Source organism: Helobdella robusta, assembly GCF_000326865.2.
Source record: "Helobdella robusta unplaced genomic scaffold HELROscaffold_28, whole genome shotgun sequence".
Classification (NCBI taxonomy): domain Eukaryota; kingdom Metazoa; phylum Annelida; class Clitellata; order Rhynchobdellida; family Glossiphoniidae; genus Helobdella; species Helobdella robusta.
This window is the reverse complement of record NW_008704435.1, coordinates 539,976-563,649: the sequence shown is the minus strand read 5'-3', so window position 1 is coordinate 563,649 and position 23,674 is coordinate 539,976. Positions and strand designations below refer to the sequence as shown.

The following is a 23,674-nucleotide window of genomic DNA, read 5'->3' as shown; positions in this document are numbered from 1 at the left end:
TACTTTCACGCCCTATCTGACATTATCATTATCAGCTCTATCATTGCCACCAACAACAACAACAACAACACACGTTTAGACGGCATTTTCCCCGAGATCGGGGGTTGCCGTTTGGCTACCTATGATGAAACCGAAATACCCCTCGACGCCATCCACATCTGTCACTCGCCTCAGTATCACGCAACCCCGCTTTCACCCTGTCCTTCTCCACCTGCTCTCTCCATCCCAATCGCGGACGACCCCTTCCTACCACTCCTTCAACCTCAAACTCCAACGCTCGCCTAATCCCGACCCTTTCATCCCTTCTCAACACATGTCCATACCACCGCAATCTCGATCTCCTTATCAATGTCACAATGTCCTCATTCAGTCCCATCATTGACATCAGCTCTGTACTACTCCTCCTATCCTTCACTTTAACTCCACACATCATCCTCACCATAGCTCTTTCAGCCCTCTGCAGTACACTTTCCTCCTCTCTCCTCAACACCCAAGTTTCACCACCATATACCATCGCTGCTCTCACACATGTTTATATACCCTCCCTTTCATCTTCACTGACCATTTCTTTCCACACAATACCCCACCCAGTTACCTAAATTTCATCCATCCTACACGAACTCTAGCCGTAACTGCGCTCAAACATCCTCCATCCGCATTCAGCTTATCCCCTAAGTAAACAAAGCTTTCCACTCTTTCAATACCACCACTCAACCCCGTCCTTGCGTCCGTCCTATTAATCACACCATGAACACATTTCTTACATTTGAACGTGCCTTCCACCTTTTTCAGTGCCCCCCTCAAACCACTACATCTCTTATGCACCCATTTCTGACATCCTATACACAATACCGAGTTAGCCTTCACTCTCCTGTCACATGCCCCACAGGGGTCTATTTTACTTATCACTTGCTCCCCACCTTCCCCACTCACCATTACCTTCGTCTTACCAATATTAACTTTTAACCCTTTCTTTTCAATAACACTTTTCCATCTGTCAAATTTTAACTGCAATTCTTCCATGCTATCAGCCATCAAGACTAAATCATCTGCATACAAAATCTCAAATAACAACCCCTCCATTATGTTTCCACACACAACATCCATCACAATTGCAAACAGAAACGGTGATAACACTGATCCTTGATGCACTCCTACCTTAACACTAAAAGCGTCCGACATCCCCCTTCCAACCCTCATCTTTGTCTTTGCCCCTTCATACAGCTGCATCACAGCTTTAACAAGTCTCTCATTCACTCCTTTCTTCCTCAACGCCCATTCAATGACCTTCCTCGGTACTCGATCAAAAGCCTTTTCTAGATCCACAAAACACATGTACAATCTTCGTTTCTTCTTTCTATAATTCTCCTGCAACATTCTCACCATGAACAACGCTTCCACCGTTCCCCTACCAGGCATAAACCCACACTGCATTTCATTAACTGTCACCATACTTTTCAACCTCCTCTCAAGCACCCTCTCCACTACCTTCATTCCGTGCTCTAGTAATTTCACACCCCTATATGACCCACAATCTCTCACATCTCCTTTGCCCTTATACAACGGCACCAACACACTGTGTCGCCAATCCTCAGGTATACCTTCATCATCAAACATACTGTTAGCAATTCTCATCATAACTTCAATTCCTATCACCCCATTCGCTTTTATATGTTCTGCCGCCAACTCCGAAACCCCTGTCGCCTTACCTAGTTTCATTTCTCTAACTGCTTTCTCTACTTCCTCCATCGTCACCTTCTCTATAGGTCCGTGTGTGACCGCGGATTCCACATCTCCATCCCACTCATTCTCTACATTCATCAACCTTTCCATATGAGCTTTCCACACCTGAGCTTTTTCCTCCTCATCTATGCACAACTTGCCAGATCCATCCCAAACACATCCATTCCCTATAACATCTTTCCTATCCCTCATTGACTGCTTTGCTACTTTGAACATTTTCCTCGAACTCACATCAAATTCCATTTCCTTCATTAACCTATCTGATCCTTTCGTCATTGCAGTTGCCACTGCCTGTTTTGCAACCTTCTTAGCCCTCCTATACTCAGACTCCGCTTCCTCCGTCATGTCCTTTCTCCATACCCTAAACCTCTCCTTCTTGACTTCCAAAACCCTTCTTATATCATTGCCACCAGCATTTAGATAATTAATATCATCATCACCATCAATAAGAAGCAAACCTTTCTTATAGTATCACTATCGACATCATCCATGATCCCGATATCCCTTCCCTGTGCCCATGCCAGCCTCACTCCCTGCACGATGTTGCCCACATGCACAGCTGATGGAGTGATATCTGTCGTTGTATCATGGAAGAGGTTGTCATTATGCTAATGTTGATGGGCAGTGGTACCCTCAAAAAATTCATTTGTTTTTAAGCTATGTTATTAAATGACATTTGAAATCTATATAATGGCAACTCCAGTGCATACACATGCATAATGTGGACTGACATAATAAATTAAAGACTTTCATTTCCACAGTATTCAATATATTCACAATTCAAATATTCTATGCATTTGAAAAAGACTGTGATAGTAACAAAAATAATTTGTTCGAAGCCAGGTAAAAGAAAACATTATTTAATGAAACATGTAAATGAAGCATGCTGACTATAGCAATTATAGCAATAAAATAATAACGAAAACAATAATAACAGCAATAATACAATGAAAAAATTTCAAAAAGGGTTACTTTCAGAGCCTAAATGAAGAACTTCTATCGATATATATCTTGACAATGAACGTGAAAAATAATTAAAACCACTATTCAATTTATAAAACTAGATATTTTAATTACAATAAAGTTTAACACAACAGAAGAAGTTCTGTGTAAATGTAAATGATATATATTTGGAAAGAGCAAAGCAATTTAACTAGAAATTGACAAAACTTTACAACCTCATAAACAGCCATGCAAAGAAGCAAGAGAGTAAATCAATTCTCGGCATGAACATTTCAACAGTCAGAAAACAACTTGCAGAGCAATTGATCTGCTGAATGCATTGATTGTGAATTAAATACTTAAATTACGAAGATCAAAGGCGAATCTAGACAACTTTGACGGGGGAGCCAAAACTTTGAAAATGTTAGAATTTTGACGGGGTTCCAAATTTTCACTAGGGGGGCAAGATTTGTGGTAGTTTGGCTGACGACCTTTTTATGGTCGATTTTATACATAAAACGGCCCTTTTTCTGACTTAAAATTGCTTACAACGGAGGGGCCAGTGCCACCTTAGATCAGGTACTGACGGAGATTATATCAAAAACTATAAAAATTATGAAATGATCAAAATTATATTATACAAAAATTGTGAATTTGAAATGTTTTAAAAATTGTAATAACTGTTGTCAACCACAATACACATATTTATGCCTTCATTGATCATGTCAAAAATTCTCCCTAACTCTAATAAAACTTGTTTAAAGTGAATTACTTCACGAAGCATGCACAGACATTTCTACATTTACAACTATCATACATGCAAATCGACAGAAAACTGGATGCCATCAAACAATGAATGCCCCTGACCTCAATGATCATTTGTTAAATTAAAATGGATCATTGATCATATATATATATATATATATATATATATATATATATATATATATATATATATATATATGTATATATATATATATAAAACTTACCTTACACAGGAGAAACCGTGATATATATATTCACTTTCACATGGCTCTGATGATGAATTATTCGAAACAGCGCTGTTAGCCTCACCATGTCGTTCGTTTTAAATAAATATCAATTTGAAAAGTTCAGAAGTGTTGAGTTGTTACTAAAAAAAGTTATTAACGCAAAATGGGCTTCTATTTTCAACGATGTTTATATATATATATATATATATATATGTGTCGAATATACAGTTATTAAGAAAGATCACCGCATTTTCCGCATTGTTGAGCTTGTAACTAAGTTTTTCAATTTTTCGAACAATTATTTCATCTTTTTATTCAATTTATTCAAATTAATAATAAAATTTCTAATTATTTTAGATTGCATTATTAATTTGAATAAATTGAATAATATCAATAAAATAATTGTTCGAAAAATTGAAAAACTTAGTTACAAACTCAACAATGGCGAAAATGCTGTGATATTTCTTAATAACATTATATATATATATATATATATATATATATATATATATATATATATATATATATATACACACACACACACACCTTTTTAAGCTTTTTATATTATGCTTTTTTTAATTACAATCTCAAATCACTGATTAACAAAACAGAAATTGAAATGACGTATACATCATATTCACGGTTCTTCAGAGCAAATAAATGTCTTTAATATCATTTTTTGAACATCTCAAAAGATAATCCCGGTTGATATGAATTATTAGAAAAACCATTTCATGTATTTGGTTCATTAACAGAGAAATCCCGCGATCCAATTTTCAAATGAGATTCTGGAACCCTCAACAGATCATCACTTCTTAAATGTCGAAAAGGCGACAGCTTCATTAAACATATAGCAATCAAACATTTAGGTGCCCAGCCATTCACATTCACAATCTTTAACATCAATAACTATCAATCAATCAATCTTCGTTTAGCATCCAGAGACCAAGTTCCCCCGAGGTAAGACGTTGTTTTCTTTGCCATCAATTTTTTGTGGCAAATTAGACGATCAGTTGTATCCATTTCATTTAAATTTAGAGCTTTCATGTCTTGCTCGATTGTTTGCGACCAGGATTTCTTTGGACGGCCTTTAGGACGTGTGCCAGGTATTTTAACATCTGCAAGAATCTGAACATCAATAACTACACTTTATATACGACCCTCTTACAACAACAACACACGTTTAAACGACATTTTCCCCGAGATCGGAGGCTACCTATGATGAAACCATTGTCACTTGTCATCATAAGTAATTTATTTGGCTAATTTTTACGCAGGACGCCCTTCCTTACGCAACCACAGTTATAAGCGGTGGGCCTAGCCTTTGATGATCCAACATCACTCACAAGGCAGTGAGGGTCAGTTTAATGTCATAACCAGGACATATACGACCCTCTTATTACTCTTATTAACAACCAACCAATGCAATTCATTCAAAATCAGAAAAACATGATCAAACTTAAAATTACCTATAACAATTTTAGCTGCACAGTTTTGAATAAACTGAAACATTTTTATAGACTTTGCAAACAAACCAAAATACAAATAATCACAAAAATCAAGACTTGAATGCACAAATGCTTGCACCAAACATTGAGCAGCATCTTTATGAAGAGATCTTCCAATGAGTCTTAAATCACAAAGCTGAACATACAAGTCAAGTTATGTATTTTAAATGATCAAGCATAGCACAAATACAACCCAAGTTTGTGACTTCAGATGAAAATTTTATGCCTAAGATTTGAATGCAAACAGAATCAAGTTTTATCTCAGAAAGCTGCTGCCATGTTCCGATTGGCAACAATTGTGCCTTAAATTGATTCAATGCATCAAAACACTTGACTCCGACAAAAAGTGAAATAATCTATCCATGTTAATTGACCAGTTAACAACTCATAATCATATGAATTAAATATAAATATATATATACATATATATATATACATATATAATTATATAACGAAAGTACTAGCATGAGTATTTCAGAGACTATACACCAAAGCTTTCAGAAGGCATGACATTAGACCAAAGGCCAAGCTAAGAACCTAGAGTGCCCATGGTGGTCCCGGTTTTGATATATGGGAATATTAAGCCGAGTCATGAGCATTGATAAGAAGCATGGAAAAAAGTTGGATGCCTGTGAGAACATGTTCATCAGAAGAATGATACGAAGTAGCTACAAATTCTCCTGATTTCCTTATTCACGTCACGAATAAGGAAATCAGGAAAAGAATAGGACAGTTGAATATTAGTGATGTTATCAAGAAGAGAAGGACGAAGTGAGCAGGACAAATGATGAAGATGGAGGTGTTCAGGACACCCATAAAATCTTGAAGTATCAACTGGAATGGAAAAGATTAAAAGGCAGACCTAAAACGTAATGGAACAAGCGTCTTAGGTGAGATTTGGAAAGAGCTTGGCTATTAATACACGGGAGACCTACTGGGAGAATTAGAATCACACTAGAAAAGATTGCAAATGACAGAAACGGATGGCTGCAAGTCATTTTGGACTCTTTGGCTGGAGACAACTGATGAAAACTGGAGACAACAGAGGAAAAAAGATTATATCATCAACATTATATGCATTTAAATGTGCGTGTCCTGAGTCAGATGACCAACATTAAGCCTCATATTGGGATTTATGTTACGACAGCTTCTTGTGACCTAATATAATATGTATACATTTAATTATTTTTGCTTATATTTAAAAGCGTGAATAATATTTTGCATACACTAATTTACAAAGATATGCTGAGTTGATGCGAATATTACAAAGCATCATTCGATAGACAACTATGATAAAAAATGTTTCAATATTATAGTTGATAGTAACACAAACTGCCTTGAAACAGCCTTTAAACTCAATTATAAAAACATTTTAGTACCGTATGTTTTTGCAATTTGCTACGTTTTTTCAAAAAACAACAAAATTTGTGGATGATATATTAAAAAAATGGTGAAATTATAATAATAGTTTTCATTTTAAAAATTTTAACCAGTATGAACAATTTTTTTAAAACAAGCAAAAGCAACAAAATGAAATGACAATAAGTGTAAAATTTAAAATTTTATAAAATCAGAATAATTGAATTTTTTCAAATTTTGGAAGTCATTTCGGTCACTAGTGTCATTTTAAATGAAATGAGAGAATGAACTCAATGGTGAAAAGAAGGAAAATCATAGTAACTGAGTTTGTTTGGGCAGTTATTTCTGAAAAATCTTGTCTATCCATCTAACTGGGTAAGCAAACATTCATTAACGAAATTCTAAAACTAATTAAACAGAAACAAAACATACAATTGAGATAAAAAGCTTAAATGTGAATAATGATGAAAAGTGAAGTAAAAGCTTGCTTCAAAGAAGATTCTAATAACAATAACAACAGCAACAATAAAAAGAGCAATGGTACACAACAGTCTCAGGGTAAGTGGCACAGAAGAAACAAAAATATTCATAAGCATTTACCTCTCTCTCCTGAACATATGATGATAAGATGCAGTCCAACCATGTTAAATAAAAACCAAAAATATCAATCATGATACAAATATGCATAAATAATTGAAATAAAAGAGAACGTTAACAAATGATAATTGCGAATATGACATGCCTGAGGCGAATGTTTACAGATATAAAACCAACAAACAGTTACGTGTGACTGCATTGAAATTTGTACATGCACCAAATTAACAAATGGCCATTTATTTATTGCATGATTTCATTGTTGCCTTTAGAAAAATATTTTTACTTTTAAAAACAGTAATTTTATATAACTTTATGCCATTTTATATAATTTTAACAATTATAATTAACAAAAAATTAATTTTTTTTCAGAAGCAAAACCCAACAAATTTCTAACACGTGGCCAGTTTTATTATTGTGTGTTAATGAGACAGTTGATGAGCATTAATAACACATTTCGACAATATTTATCGTACAAAAAAACTGATATAAAGGAAAATGCCTGAAGCAATGTGCCTGCTACATGCATTTTAAATGAAACTACATACAAATTGTCCAATGATAACTAGTAGCACATTGAAAACTTAAAATAAATAATATTTCAGTGACAAACAGAAAAATACGACAGTTGACGAGCGCATTAATAACATATCGCAAATAATAACATGTCGTTTCGTGATGAAAAACATAAATGGCATAATAAAGTAACGAACCGTGATGTAGTTCTCTGGGCTTTGGAAGGTTGGTGACACATGTGTGAGGGCACAACAAAACATTGGATGGATGTAAACTTCCTTCCAGAAACTTCTTTCTGGTTTCCGTTAGATGGATGCCACCTAATGGAGTCTGAGATTTATGGCAAGATTCAAGATGACTACTTTAAAATAAGGTTAGGTTTAGAAGCAAAAAAATTAAAACTCAAAAAATAAACTGAAATCAAAAACCAAAAATAAGTATCTTGTATGAAGAGCTGTAATAAAATGACAGCACATACTTACGTTCTACCCATCAAACTATGAAGATACATGAAGAAAGGAAAGAAATAAAAATACATTTCGACTATTTTGAAACAAAACAGTGATATAATGAAAGTAAACTGAGTGGCAAAATTATTCATATATGAATGCAGATGATGTACTACTGTTGGTTGATGCTGGCTGAAAGTTTCTAATGGTAAAATAATTGGAAAAATGTTGACAAGTAAGAAACAGCTGAAGGTCTAAAATAGCAAAATATCATTTAGCTGAACCTTCGGCAGATGGTTGGGAGGAACAAGAGCCAGACAGTAGATGCCTACCTGATGTATGCTGTCCACAGCCTGCAACACGCGACTCATCCATTGAAAACTCTGGTGGGTTTGTAAGCAAGTGTTATTGTTTAAATTGATCACATCAACTAGCTTCTATCATAATGATTAATGAAGAACTCTAAAAACAACGGGACAATCCTCATTAATTAAAAGACTGAATGATTAAGAAAAAATTAAGAATGTTGACTGTTTGCAGATCATCAACTATTTCGTGGTAACCATCTATGGAAGAATTTTCATAAAAATAAAAGAGCAGAAATAATGAAAAAATAGCTATATTTTGGAATTATATTGATTGGATTGTAACAACTCATTCACATGACAAATATGAACGAGCACACACAAAAGTCCCCACAAACAAAAAAGACACCTCTTCTTCAGCACATTCGGGTCTTTGTTCAGCAATAATGATGATCCTCTCGTCCCTGAGCACTTTGATTGAGAAGACAGCTATGCGGCCCCTGTATATGAACCTCTGCGGTTCGACGGCCAGCACGGTGGCGATGACGTCATCTGTGTTGTGCCTTCGACCTCCAACCTCCATCAGGCCCTCTCGACTGCCACATACAAATATCAGTCCCCCCTGATGCGTGCATTATTTAGTCAGTTATTAAAACATATACTACTATTGAGACAGACAAGTATCATATCAGACGGTGTAATGGTGCAGCCTTGAATATTCTCAGTAGATAATTGTTGAAAGACAGAGCAACACTCTAAAGAGAGAAACCTTATGCAACAGAGAATCACAACAAAACAAATATCAGAGAAAAGATAGAAACTCACTGGACCAAGGAAGCCCAGCAGACCAGTCCTCACATAATAGCTATCACTCAACTGCTTCCCATCGCTAGTGGTTGGGACGACCTGAAAGACGAAGATGAATGGCACTTAACAACTTATCTATCTTTTGGTAAAAAGTGGTTGAAGAAAAATTGAATTTACAATAATTATAATCTAAAACCAGGTTTAAATCTAATTGCTAAAGCAATAAAATTGTATGAAAAAATGTTTAATTGACATTTTATGGAAAAACTAATGAAGTAATTGTCTTCTAATTCATTCATTCATTTATTTATTTATGAATGATTTAATGATTTATAAAAAAAGACAACTGCACAAACCTTAAAAACGTTATTGGAGAGTCCCTGGAGCCCCCAGAAGCCAGTGCCACAATACGTAGCACTGAGACACAGCTCACCAACCTCGTCTGTCTTACACAACATTGGTTGCTCCTCTAACTTCACAACAACCATTGAACCTACATTCATTCAGAATTAGATATTTCAATTTGTTTTATGCTAATTAATTCATTGATCAAATTTATAAATACTGTATATAGACACTACACAGCATGTAGTATTTAGTTTTCTAGAATGTACAATAAAATACCGTCGCTGCATTCAGACTGAGCAGAACATACCTCCAGGAAGAACTTGTCCACAATCTTGTAAGGTCAATGAAGTTAAACTGTTTTCGCTGTCAACTCTGACGACTCCATGACTGAGACCGTGCATTGAAAGAACACCTCTGCCTGATGTATTCACTCCTGTCTTGCCGGGTCTGGTAATGGTAAGGTAACAAATGACAAACTTTAAGGGCACATTATTAACTTTTCAATGAGCAGAACATAACTAATTGGATTACATCAATATGAATGTTGTGACAAAAATGGAGTTTTAAGTCTTGCCAATGAAAGTTTGAAGAGCGTTCATAAATTTGTTGTTTTTTGAGGGTTTGAGCAGGGGGAAGTTTTGATTGAAAGAGTTGTAGTTGTTGATAGAAATTTGACTGACCAGAATCAGCAACGCAACATACAATGGTAGTGAGATATTAAAGTGAAAATCTTTACGGCACTATCAATGGTTTATCTTTGTGACATGCAAACTCCACATCTTGAAAACATGCGTCAAAAATATTTTCGTGAGAGTTTATTTACAATATATGACAACGTTCCAGGATAAGGAATACGCCTTTTGTTCTAGTCGTTAAGATTACAAAATGGACATGTTTTTTAACCAGCTCCCATTGTTAATTTAAAAATTTGTGGTAACCTCTGCATTCAAACTGAAAAAAAACTCATAAATGCAGGTTTATTAAAAACAGTAAAAATACACAGGTAATAAATAATTAGCTAAAAATAATACTGTCCGTGGGAAGGTCAAATGATTAGGAAAGTAGAAGATAGACTCAAATTCCAAAATTCTGATTTTGAAAAGACACATATCCATATTAAAAAAAGATTAAGTATGGTGAAATATTTACTCAACAGGAATGAGTAACCCTATTAAAAAAAATGATAAATTTGTATGATTAAAAAACAATGAACAACTGACATTGCCTTTAGCCACAGTGCATACAGCAAAACTATTTGCGATAATAACAGAACACATTATACATAAATTGACGGTAGTAAGTTGAAATAAATAAATAGATAAGTGTCAGAATGAACAACTAGCGCCACCTCCTGATTGATATGGTGGTGGCCTCAGTGCTGCAGGCACACGGACAGATAGCTTCCGGCTTCAATCCCTTGTTCTGGAACAGATTCAAGAATGAATCACACGATGTCAAAGACCCTGCATCATTCAATTGTTTGAATACTTATTTCCTGAACTTGAATTATGGGAGTCTGTCAGCAAAAAAATAAGCAAAGAGGCTAACAAGGATTAGCACCATCAGCCACAAGAAGCATGCGCAGACTGGCTAAGTTGATGTCTTTGTGATCTTTCTGTGCCAGCAACCCCCAGTGTAGATCCCTCGACTTCACTACTGCTACTGTGGCTGGAGTGTAGAATTTTCAAAACATCAGAATATTTTCAGAATGATTGTGTATATATAAATAAATAATGTTTCAATCAAGAAAATTTCTAAGCTTTTGTTTCAAAAATTTTCATTGCTTATTATGATACTAAAATGATATATTTAGTTCATGAGAAAACATTATCATAAGCTCGTTATTAATTAAAAAAAAATCTACAACATAACAATTTTTCTTCCACATTCTTAAAAATTGTCTTACAAAAAATGTTTCCTGTCTCAAAAATCAACATTTAATAAATAAACAACACAACAATTGATTTGGATGCCAGACTAGTGCCAGTGCCGCATGTATTTGTTTGTTATTCTGGCCAGCCAAAATTTATGCTCAGCACATAGCATAAATAACATTATCATTGACAGATGAACCTGCAACAATCTGATTCAACCCTTAAATCAATCGTTATTTATATAATTATTTTATATTGCCAAAGAATACAAAAAAGTTGAGTGTATGCAAGGTATATAAGATATAAAGATCAAGGTACACGGTGATCAATTTATTATGTGGTGGCTGGCCGCCTATGCCCACCTTTGTATTTTGTGACCATCTTCATCCAGGATGCAGGATCAATCTTCATGATGGAGTACGGGATGAATATCACATGCATGCCATTGAAAATGCTCTGCAGAAAGTTTCATGGAGATGACGAATAAGTTGGAAATGATATTGGTGGAGATGTTTGTGATGGTGATGATGTTGGTGATGGTGGAGATGTTGGTGATGGTTAAGGTCTTGGTGAAGTTTTTGGTGGTAATGGTGAAAGTGATGATGTACTTGCTAAAAAAGACAAATTATTTTCATCCGAAAATATTAGAACAATTTTTTGAAAACTTAATGCATCATTCATTTTTAATTTCGTTTATTTAAAAAGTACATTAACACATGTTTGTACAAACAATATGAAGAGAAAAAAGGATGTGAATAATTGTAGAAAGAGTTGGAAGGCCCAACTGCTGTTCACATTTTATTTAGAAACAAGAAATTTTAATAGAGAGCAAAAAGAAAATTTAAGCCGAGAATGAAGAATTGAAAGGAAATATAAAAAAATGCTTGAAAATAAATGAACTATAAATGATAACTAGTAAAAATAAGAAGTGTAGAAAACTGACAGTTAATGTTGCATGCCAGAGTCCAACGTCCCTTTTGAAGTCCATCACGCAGACCATCACTTCCCCTGATTGGATGATCAGACAGCAGATATAATATTTTACATTCATTCATTACTGTATTCAATAAAAACCCATCTTTCTAATTAATTTCTTTACAAACATTTGAACCAATGGCAGTTATGGCATATTGTATTTGTAACTTGATTTAATTAACTGCACCATCTAAGCATATAAAAAATTATTAACATAGCACAAACATCATTACATTTACAGAAAAAATCACAGAATGAAGATTCTCAACTTATAGAAATCAACTGAATGACAAAAGCAATGTTAAATCAATTCCAAACACAAAAGCTAAATCAACAATTAGATCATAAATTAAGTAGAACAAATGTAAGGGGAACAATGACAATATAGTTGAGCATCATACCATATATAGATACACATCAGAAGGGTATGAAAGACGGAATGAGTGTACCAACCTTCAGTGTAGTTGCATGCCACTGTGAGTGCCCTGCAGTGGCTCAGCACACTGGACCGACTGTGGCTCACCCCCATCACGCTGCCATCCTTCATCGTCGAATACTTCAACATCCACGAACAAATATCACATTTCAGTAACAAATTAAGACAGAGTGTATCTTTTTAAATATTTTACAATAACACCATCATAAATATATGAAGGTACATAAATCGGTAAGCAAGATAAGCCAGTGCAGAATGAGTTACAAGATCTGAAAACCTCAATGTAGGCAGCAGCATTGTCTGACGGTCTGGGAGGTGGCAGCCAGTCCTTGCTCGGTTTGCTCAACCCTTCAGTCACGAACCATTGCACCTGAGGCCAGCCTGAATTTTATGTGCTTCTTAACAAGTCAGTTGACAATTTAAAATGAATAAATTCTAAAACATTTGATGCTGTTCTTTTCTACTAATGAAATTAAGATATTACGCTATATAAAGTAAAGGCGTTGTTTTATTTTTTACTAGGACGAAGTCAGTAAAAACTCAGTGTTGAAACAGCATTGTAAGACTGGGCACACGCATCATACTGTTGCCATATTACATAACTATATTGTTATAATACTCGCTATCGTAACCGATTTACGAGGCAACGGGTTCAAATCCTCGATTGAATAAAATATTCCAAACAGTTATTAAACTTTATTTACAGAAGAAATCAACTATTATTAGTTATTAAACTTTATTTACAAAAAAAAATCAACTAATCGTTTATTTCCAGTAAATTCGCACTAACGCAACAATTAACTTTTAAATCTTTCAAAATCTATCGCTATGACAACGTCAACAAACAAATCAAATATCGCTTTAAATAATTCACCGAATCGCTATTCACAAAATCACGAATTTCACTAATCACGAATATCACTAATCACGAATATCACTAATCACGAATATCACTAATCACGAATATCACTAATCACGAATATCACTAATCACGAATATCACTAATCACGAATATCACTAATCAAGAATCTTCTTGCGACGTGCGCTTATATACTCTTCGCAAGCGTCGTTTCTAGATTCTTCCAGATGATCCGATTCTAGCATACTCTAGAATGCTCCAGTCACTAGAACATTCCAGAATACGCTAGAATCCAATGCGTTCGGTATCACGGTTATAACAATATTATTGTCTAAGGAAAACCTTCATTCACATGGTATTACATAAAATTCAATTCAAAAGTTAAATTTATGATGAGACATTGCCTGATCAAAAATGGACCAGCAGAATATTTGAAAAACTGAACAGTTTAGTGTTAGGTGTGTCTAAAGACAGTTAGAGATCAGCAAAATGTGGAGATCTTCTGCTTTTCTGTTCAAAACACTTCATGTTTAAGAAAAAAAGCTATTTGGTTGCTTCAGCCAAAATATGGCACTCACTACCAATTGATTTGGAATATGTTACTGGAATCACTTGTGAAGTCTTCAAAGAGAATTTTAAACAAACTCTTCAACAAAATGAAACCCCATCCATCATCTCGAAATATAATTGTTAAAGGTGTTATGCATATGTATCATACAATAGTTTTACAAAGCATTACAACAGACCTTTGAATGTAATGACCTCCCCATTTGGATTCCTGGGAAGTCCCTTGTAGCAAGCCTCAGATGTCATAGCAACAGTCACCCCCAAGCTGCCCAGCAAAAATCCAATGCCTTGACCACCTGCATCCTGCGTGGAGGTGGGTCAAATCGAAGAAGTGTTTGTAGCTCATGCTTAATAAATAATTGACTAATGAATAAATGAATGATGAATGGTAATCAATCGCAGACCACACTACACTACAACACCGTCAACAAGACAACTGCACAAATGACAAAAGTGCTACAGGGTAGAGAAGACATGCAGAGAGGCAGCCAACAAACAAACCCAAGTTGAAGTACTGACTCTCTTATGCAGAGGGACCTCAATGGGAACAGGCACCACACCAGCTGTCAGGCAGCCGTAGAAGGCTCCAATGAATGATATGGGTTCGTTGTTTGGGTAGACTAGTGCCACCTAAGTTCATTCAAAAATAAAAAAACTGTAACAAGTAAACACATTCAGAATGTTTAAACCATAACGATACAATATACAAATTATAAACTAAATGCAATAAGCATCTAATTTCAATACATTGTAATTTCATACAAATTTTGTAAAAACTTTTTAAAAAGTTTAAAGAAACGTTTACTTTAATAAAAAGGCATTACAAAACATGAAAAGTAAGCAAGTAAAGTCATTCAGACTGACTGACTCGATCACCAGGTTTGACTGCACCATCCCCCTTGGCTCCTACTTTATGCAATAAGTTGTATGCTATTTTGTGGGCCCGAGTAAGTAGCTTACCTGCATTTCAATTTTATGAAAATTAATTATGCCCTGATTTAGTCTTACAAAATTAAACTTATAAGATATTAATAATTTATTTGGCACGCAGGTCAAGATATCAACCAGCAGTACTCCATGTAATCAAAACGATGCTTAATTAAGCAATCTTTACAATGCCATTTTTTGTATAAATGCACCAGATAGATCTTGCCTCAACACATCCGTCCAGTGATCATATTGAAAAAAAGTTATGGTGTGAAACAAAAAAATATTTCCAAATAAAAAATATCTCCTGATTGCTGACCATATAAAAGAGAGATGGTTGGCTTGCCGTTGGGGTCCAGTACAGTAGCCACAGTAGCTTTGTAGGAGGAAGATCCATATCTCTGGATGGCTGCTTCCAGGTTACGAGGAAGTCCTGAAGGAATCTGTTGTTACATTGTGTGGTGTTGCTGTGTTGTTGGTGATATTGTAGTGTTATGTGGTGTTGTGTTACGTTGTGTGGTGTTGTGTTGTATAGTGTTGTTGTGCGGTGTTGTGTTGTCGTTGTGTTGGTGCTGTGTTGTATCTGGCTAGGTGCATTTGAACTGGGCAAAAATTGTAAAATTGAACATCACATGGCAACACGACAGAAAGTCAAATATATATATATATATATATATATATATATATATATATATATATATATATATATATATATATATATATATATATATATATATATATATATATATATATATATATATATATATATATATATATATATATATATATATATATATATATATATATATATATATATATATATATATATATATATATATATATATATATATATATAATCAAGATAAAAACATGAAGCAAGCAGCAAGAACTAACAATTAACTGCTCTCCCACGGTTGGCAGAATAAGACTGCCTTCGGGCTTTGGAGCACTGGGATCAGCAACTTGCACTGAATGAAATAAATCATCATTCTATCAGTGAAGCAAGTCGGATATCAAAGAATCTCGAAACAACTGATAAGCATTCATGCATTTACAGTTTCAACATATAAGCACAACAAATTGTATTAACATATTACTGAAAAAATTGAATTATGCTAATCTCTAATGATTAACTATGATGAAATTGGGAGAAAAATTGCAACAAGAATTTGAAAGTGGTATAAAAATAAATGAACTATTGATTATCATGAGGCAAGAGGGATTACTTTCGAGAACACTGTCCTCTTCATCAACAAAATATTCACGAAGAGGTTTTCGTTTTGGTCGCTGTAAAAACAAAAATTATGTTTAATTAAAAAGAAATTGACATTCATCACAAACACTAACAGTCAAAAGGCCAGACAAATTTTCATTTCAAAATGGTTTGGGTTAAAAGCTGATAAAATTAGTTGATATGTGTTTGAACACTTATGCTTCTTTATGAATTTACATGCTCTTGGCATATTTTCATGCTGATGATACATTTGTACTGTATGATAGCTAGCCAGAGTGTTGACTTCGTTTTTTTTGATTTTGTAATTAAATACCTTACATTTAATCCCTTTTTCTTATATATACAATTGTGATATATTAAATAACATAGCAAGTTTTGTTCAAGCATAAGACAGTCCTGAAACATGACATGAACAGCTCTCAACTATCATCACATGGAACAGATGCAAATGTATATCCTAGTAAAATATCTGTACAACCCTACTGCAGAAAGGTTCTCCTTCTCGTGCTTCAAAACCTTAAATTATAATGATCTAAAGATTCTGTCCACCTTATCTCAAGGTTTCATTTAAAATCTTCTCCCTCTCAGAACTTCACACATTTTGCACAAAAGACAAATAATTAAATTTTCTAACAAATGCATGCAAAAAGAATGTTTAAAAATTTTTGGTACCATTTGAATAAATGTTTTGAAAATAGAAATCATACTTTCAGTGTGTTGAGTAGTTGTTGGATTTTTGCTGACACTTTGCCCTGTCGAGTTACTGAGAAGAAAGTTTTAATTAATAAGTTCAACTCAGCTAATTATATCAATAGCTTTCCGTAAGAACAATAGAAATATCAAGTGTTAATAATCTTTATCAATCATAATAATTAGAAAAAGCTTATTCCTGTTGTAATAATCCAAAAAGGCCAATTCAGTTAAATGACCAATTCTAAAGCCGTATTGATCGTATGAAAAAATATTAAACCTTCCTTAAAACAATAATCTAGACTTCACTGGGAAAAATTACAATAAATAAAATATAACTCATTAATTCAGGTAATTAATATTCTAATTATTTTTTTCTTCAAAGTTCAATAAGAAAAACTTTAAAAGTTTATTAATTTGTTTTATTTATCAAATATAACATTGTAAAAAAAAAAGAACTAAACACATTAAAAATTTAAGCAGTGACACCAGCTGCACGATAAAGAACATATTAGAGAGTAGATGAAATAAACGAACCACTGTCAGTGTCAGAAGGTATGTTTGGAGGGCCTGATGAGATACGAACTGATTGTGCATGTGAAGCGTTGTTGTACCTGCTGTTGTTGCCCATGTTGCTCGTCAAATCTGGAGGCTGCTGTCCACTCTGGTCTATTTGTTTTATTATGATATTTTCATTTACTGTTCATAACATTATTAGCAATAATAAAGCTGTATATTTAAATAATATAAATCAATTTCAAAGACAAATTAAAACATTTTCCTAATGATAAAACAAAATTCAAAGTAATCCTGTGTGGAATGCGATATAAACCAAACCACAGCTGTATGAGCAGACACAGGCTAATGAAAACTTTAGGTTATCTGTTCAAATGTCTGAACTGCACTGACAGATGACAACCCAAAATGGTCAGTCAATAAGTTTGACATATTTGTTGGCACTAGTTTATCCTAATCATTATTATAACATGACACCAGCATTTTTTTAATTTTAATAAATTTTTTTAGTTGTAACAAAATTTAATTACTTAAGCCAGACTGCAGATTGCCTCAAGGCACATAGCAAACCAATTATGTACATTTCTTACATTTGAGGCCTTGTTGACAATGTAACCCTTCTAAGCTTCCACCTTCCTGAAGTTAGCGTTTCTATCATTGCCAGTAACATCTGGCAATATTTACGCATGTTCTCTACACCTCATAAAATATCCTTCCACTGCTCAGGCACCAAACTAATCATCTAACGGGGCATGATGAAGACACTAGTTTGGTGTTTGAGAAGGGGAAGAATATTTTGAGGCGTAGAGAACATCCGCAAATATTGCTAATTTCAGAAAGGTGGAAGCCTAGAAGGGTTATCTTCATCAGGCCCCATTCAAAATAAATCCTCTTGCATAGATGTTCAACAGGATATACTTTCATTAAAATTCATTCATTTGTTAGCAAAGTGCAGCATTTTACAACCTATCATTCAACCTAAATGCCAGATGAAAAAAATTGAGAATAAGTTTTTTTTTGAGGTTATTCAATAAACTCTATCTATAGGCTCTATGTCTCTACACACACACACACACATATATATATATATATACATATTATATATATATATATATATATAAATTTACAATATTATAAATATTATATATTAATGTGCCTTTGTATATGAAGATGAAATAGAAATGAATGTTATGTAACAGCAATTTTCAGTTGCTGCTCCACTAGACATCTAGAAACAATTATTATACAAATGAAAACTTAGTTCTATTGTTCTTCAAAGCTTAAAAAATTTAATATACTGATATACTGCAGACTAATGGTAAGCATAGCACGTCTGCAACAAATGTAAATTTTTTAAAATCTGTTTTTACAATAGACTAGCAAAAATTGAAAATCCATTCATTAATAATATGTGTGAGCATTACATAAAATCGTGCTTCAAATTATTTGTATAATATTATATGAATCTAATTTTTAAAAGTATGTTTTAATCACGTACTCAACAGTTTTTAAAAACGAAGCCATCACACTAAAAGTGCAGTTGATTAAAAATAAACTAGGCACATACTTATTTGTAATTTTAAATAAAATGTTTTCCGTAAAAACCAGATGTATTGCTTTGCATGTTTAATTTAGGTGGTGATAGCCAAATGAATAAATGTTAGATAATGAGATACCTTGGCCCACATAGAAGCATTCATTAACCTCTGCACACACTGTTTTATTTCAGTTTATTCAATTTTTAAAACTCCTTCAACAAACACTCAAAACACTAAATATGAAAGACTAGATAAGAATGAATTATCAATAAGTTTATGAAAGTTCACCAAAAATTATATATTGGCAGGTAGAATTTATTTCAATGCTGAATAAGTTAATGATAACTCCTATCCAACTTCAAACCCTATCATAGATAAGAGTGCTCTATATTGAAAGTTGCAAAACATTAAAGCTTTAACAAGAAATATGCTTATTTTTGTTCAAAACGACATTTAACTGATAAACTGATATTTTCATGGCTACTTTTGAAGAAGTGATGTTATCTCAACTTCAATTGATCTGACTCAGACGGGCCAGGTTTCTTAAAAAACATTTACAATAATAACAATAAGCCATCCAGCGCCATGTATTGGCGTTTTTGACCTAACCATTAATCTTTTAAACCTTCCCTTTCCAAAACAACTACAATGTTCCTGCATTCCTCTTCTTTCTAATAACATCTAATAACATTAACAACATTACATTGATCTTCACCTCCCTTGTACATATGCAACAAGATGACCTCTTTACAACTATGTTTGTGCAATAGTGTTATAGACATTCATCAATGAATACTCAAAGAAGTAGAAAAATTTAACGACTGAAACCCCTTCCCATGTTTGCTAGAGTTTCAAAATGCAAACATAAAATCATTTCTTGGTTTCAATGCAGAAAGTACATACATATTTATTACTGACATAATCACTATCATTTAATGGCACTCCAGTCTAGACATATGAATGAAACGTCTTTCAATACCCTTTTCTTTTTACCAATTGGATATTGACTGGTTAAAAAACCTAAATATAAAAATATCATTATTAGTAAGTAACAACCATATCGAACTGATCAAACAGGCCACATATATCAGTATGTAGGAGGAAAGGATAAAAAATGCATAACAAAAATTAAATTAAAATAAAAGAAAAAAAACAGTTGGAGACAGGACATGACAGACATTAGAAACACTGGCCTTTCACACAGAAAACATTTCTGTTCACAAAGTATTATTGGAACAACAGTTTCAAAAATTCAGTTCTCATACCAGATATTGTTGTTACTTTATTTTTTAATTTCAAAAATCAGCAATGTAATTTAATCAGTTAAAAAAAAGGATTGTTCAATGAACATTTTAATAAGCACCTATTAAATATATATAATCATTTGAATAGTTCAACAAAATCATCTTCCCAGCAATGAAATATAAATAGTATCTTCTCAACAGAAAAATTATTAAATGAAAACAGCATGCAAATATGTTAAAATTTATTTGCTCATGCTCTATCAAGACATTGAAATCATTTCTTTAACATGCCAATCAAAAACTAACTGCAGTGTCAGAATGTTTATTTATACAGCATTGAATTAACCTAGAATGAACTTTGTGCTTTGCAAGTTGCAACTCTGATGGGCTGCTACTTGTTTTCTTATCAAAAAGAGGACAAAGAATTCATGAAAACTTATGCTGCATAATAAAATACACTCAATACACCAACATGCATTACAGTAAGTAATATAATTTTGAAGTACAAATAAATATATAAATTTTTCAAAAAAGCCAAAAACAATATAATATACCATTTATTTCAATTTAAATTAGACAGATTAGGTAAATAATGAAGAACATACGATGATAATAATATGAAGTGGTGGTTTGAAATGTAAAAAATAAAATAACACATATATAACTCTATCTTAATTAATACTGTTTATATTGTGGTGACAGATAAATAATCTAATAAATAATAATGCTTAACAACATACAAAATTGCACTGTAATAAGTAATTAAGTTCTTTTATAATTAAAGCAACCAATCTAATTCTTTGATACCCTGCTAACAATATTGAAAAGTAGTAAGATTAAAAAAACTGGTAGCAAATATATATTTTATATACCACCAAAAAAATCTTTGCATAACTCAACAGATACATTCGGACCTCCGTATAAACTCAGAATTTGATGGTTCCAAGAAAAAAAATTCGTTATATGGAAATTTCATTATATACAATTTGTTCAAGAAAAAAATTTTGTAATGCCTAAAAGATGTTTATATGCTATATATTTATGAAAAACAACCTCCCAATCATTTAATTTGATAACAAAAAGTAATAATACATGGCATAATTGTAAAAAATAAAGTTTTATAAGTTAAATTTATTCTTTGTTCCATGCAACGATGAATAACAGAACAAGAAACAATAAATATGGTTTTAAGAAATTAAAAGAGTACAAAAACACCCCTCACATCAATGTTTGTTGGTCAGATATTTTTTTAACTTTTATAAATTTTGTACATTATAGAAAAATCATTTTCGTTTTATAGAGACAGTTGTATATGTAAAATTCCAAGAGACATAAAAAATTCGTTATATTGAGATTTTCGTTGTATAGAAGTTCGCTATAAGGAGATCCGACTGTATTTGATTGACATTGTCTCATATAACAATAAATTTTTTGAAAAATAAAACCCAGTTGTCAGCAATAAAAAAATTGCAGTTTAAAGTTCATGTAGGTAATCCAAAAATTTTATTTTGGTGTTGTGGTTTCTAAATTGAATCAATTGAAAAACAATGCTGATAATGTTGATGACACAAACATAAAAAGTAATACATTCAGTAGAAATCTGTCTGACAAATTTTCATTAGCGCTTCCATATAAAAACATTTACTCGCATTCATGATGTTGTGTGAATTCTTGTGTTCAGTTTTTTAATCATACTCCCACATGTACTTGATACAATATTATTTGTATGTAATAATTAAAAAAATAATTCCTACCAATGCAAATTAAAACTATAACTTACAACAACACAATGCCACTGCAGGTATAACAAAGAAAAAACCCTTCAACAATAATGACAAACAATGGTAGTTCTTTTATAACAGAAGTTGTCACTCTGATGGAAAAGCAAAAAGAATTTTTTTTTTAGCTCAACATAAAAGTACATGAATCTAATAACTTTAAGAATTATGAATTTGGGCGTGCAGCAAATTATGGATGCAGCATTTGTTCACAGAAAAATAATTAAATCTAGACTGTGGCTGTTTTTCAGCCAAATAACTGACAAAGGCAAAAATGAGTTTTCAACAAGTGAGACAGAATGCAGAGCTCTGCATATACCAGTAGAAAATTTTTTTTATCAGCTTTTGGTTTATAAGACAAACGTAAGAAACAAACAAAAAATGTGTATCTGTGAAAATGTTTTTGACAACTATGAATATTTTCAAAATATATTAAAATTATTAAAAACTCTTGAACTAGCCTAATACACTTTAAACGAAATGTTTTTAAAATAAATTTGAATGCACTAATAGAATGATTCTTGTCTGCCCACAACTTCTCAAAATTAAAAAAAGGAGGAAATTGATTTGCGTCTTGAATGGTATGCAGGCAGGCTGTCAATGATTCCTTAAGTGATTCATATAATAACATCCATTTAATTGATAACTAGAGGTTTACTTATGCTGATTTTTAAAAAGTACAAAAATTAAATAGATATCTATGACACGTCATATATCCAGCCCAGCTCTCCTTGCATGGCGTTGTATCAATTAGTATCGGGGGATATCACATCCAAATGCCTGGAGAAACAAATAATTTTGTGGGATGCGACATACACCAATTAAGAGATAGTTGGAGTAGTCAAAAGGAGAAAAAACGAGGGTGAACTAAAGTAGAAGCCATATTAACTGAGAGATAAAGACCAATAAAACTCTACGTATAATAATAAGAACGAGATGATATCACTTTATAATTAAAAGATTTTGTAATATTGAAAGTTGAAAAAAAGGAAAAAGTCAAAAGTAAAGCCTAAGAGTTTGACGCTGTTTGTTTGATGCTGTTTGAAATTGGCAGAACAGAACCAGATATATTAACAGATGATGGAGGACAGCATCTTAAAAGCCATTGACAGTTTCTGCGTAACATGACGACAGATTTTTTAGGGTTCAAAGATGAAGAAAGTTGGTCAAGATTAAATATTTTTGACCAATTTTTAACAAACTTTTTTGTGGTAAAAAAAACACATTCCAATAATTTTCAAACTTTGTCGAAGAAGCCTAATAACAACAAGGAACATAAAATTATTGCAATGTTCGCAATGTTTAAATTTTTGTATAAATTAAATTGTTGGCATCCATTTATAAATGAAATATCCTAAAATTAAAAGGAAAAAACAGAAAACAATGAAATACAAATAAGTTTTGAAATAAATATGCAAAATAATGAAACAAGAGAAATGAGAATGATGCAGGAGCACTTACTCTGTCCGTGTC

The 23,674-nt window shown here is 32.8% G+C and overlaps 1 protein-coding gene across 1 annotated transcript in view; it reads right to left on the bottom strand.

Moving 5' to 3' along the window:
- The window catches only part of HELRODRAFT_187099 (hypothetical protein), a gene marked incomplete at its 5' end in the record, with an annotated part of 23,223 nt that extends 6,383 nt beyond the window's left edge, over positions 1 to 16,840 (bottom strand). Inside the window, 20 exons of the mRNA XM_009020460.1 lie at positions 2,202 to 2,317; positions 7,852 to 7,984; positions 8,388 to 8,486; positions 8,818 to 9,030; positions 9,234 to 9,314; positions 9,572 to 9,708; positions 9,871 to 10,010; positions 10,912 to 11,026; positions 11,112 to 11,231; positions 11,800 to 11,893; positions 12,381 to 12,445; positions 12,866 to 12,968; positions 13,126 to 13,229; positions 14,454 to 14,577; positions 14,794 to 14,904; positions 15,143 to 15,234; positions 15,521 to 15,644; positions 16,096 to 16,169; positions 16,428 to 16,488; positions 16,754 to 16,840. Coding sequence (XP_009018708.1) covers positions 2,202 to 2,317; positions 7,852 to 7,984; positions 8,388 to 8,486; positions 8,818 to 9,030; positions 9,234 to 9,314; positions 9,572 to 9,708; positions 9,871 to 10,010; positions 10,912 to 11,026; positions 11,112 to 11,231; positions 11,800 to 11,893; positions 12,381 to 12,445; positions 12,866 to 12,968; positions 13,126 to 13,229; positions 14,454 to 14,577; positions 14,794 to 14,904; positions 15,143 to 15,234; positions 15,521 to 15,644; positions 16,096 to 16,169; positions 16,428 to 16,488; positions 16,754 to 16,840 — 2,193 coding nt within the window. The remainder of the gene's footprint in view (positions 1 to 2,201; positions 2,318 to 7,851; positions 7,985 to 8,387; positions 8,487 to 8,817; positions 9,031 to 9,233; positions 9,315 to 9,571; positions 9,709 to 9,870; positions 10,011 to 10,911; positions 11,027 to 11,111; positions 11,232 to 11,799; positions 11,894 to 12,380; positions 12,446 to 12,865; positions 12,969 to 13,125; positions 13,230 to 14,453; positions 14,578 to 14,793; positions 14,905 to 15,142; positions 15,235 to 15,520; positions 15,645 to 16,095; positions 16,170 to 16,427; positions 16,489 to 16,753) is intronic.
- Between the last annotated feature and the right edge of the window lie 6,834 nt (positions 16,841 to 23,674).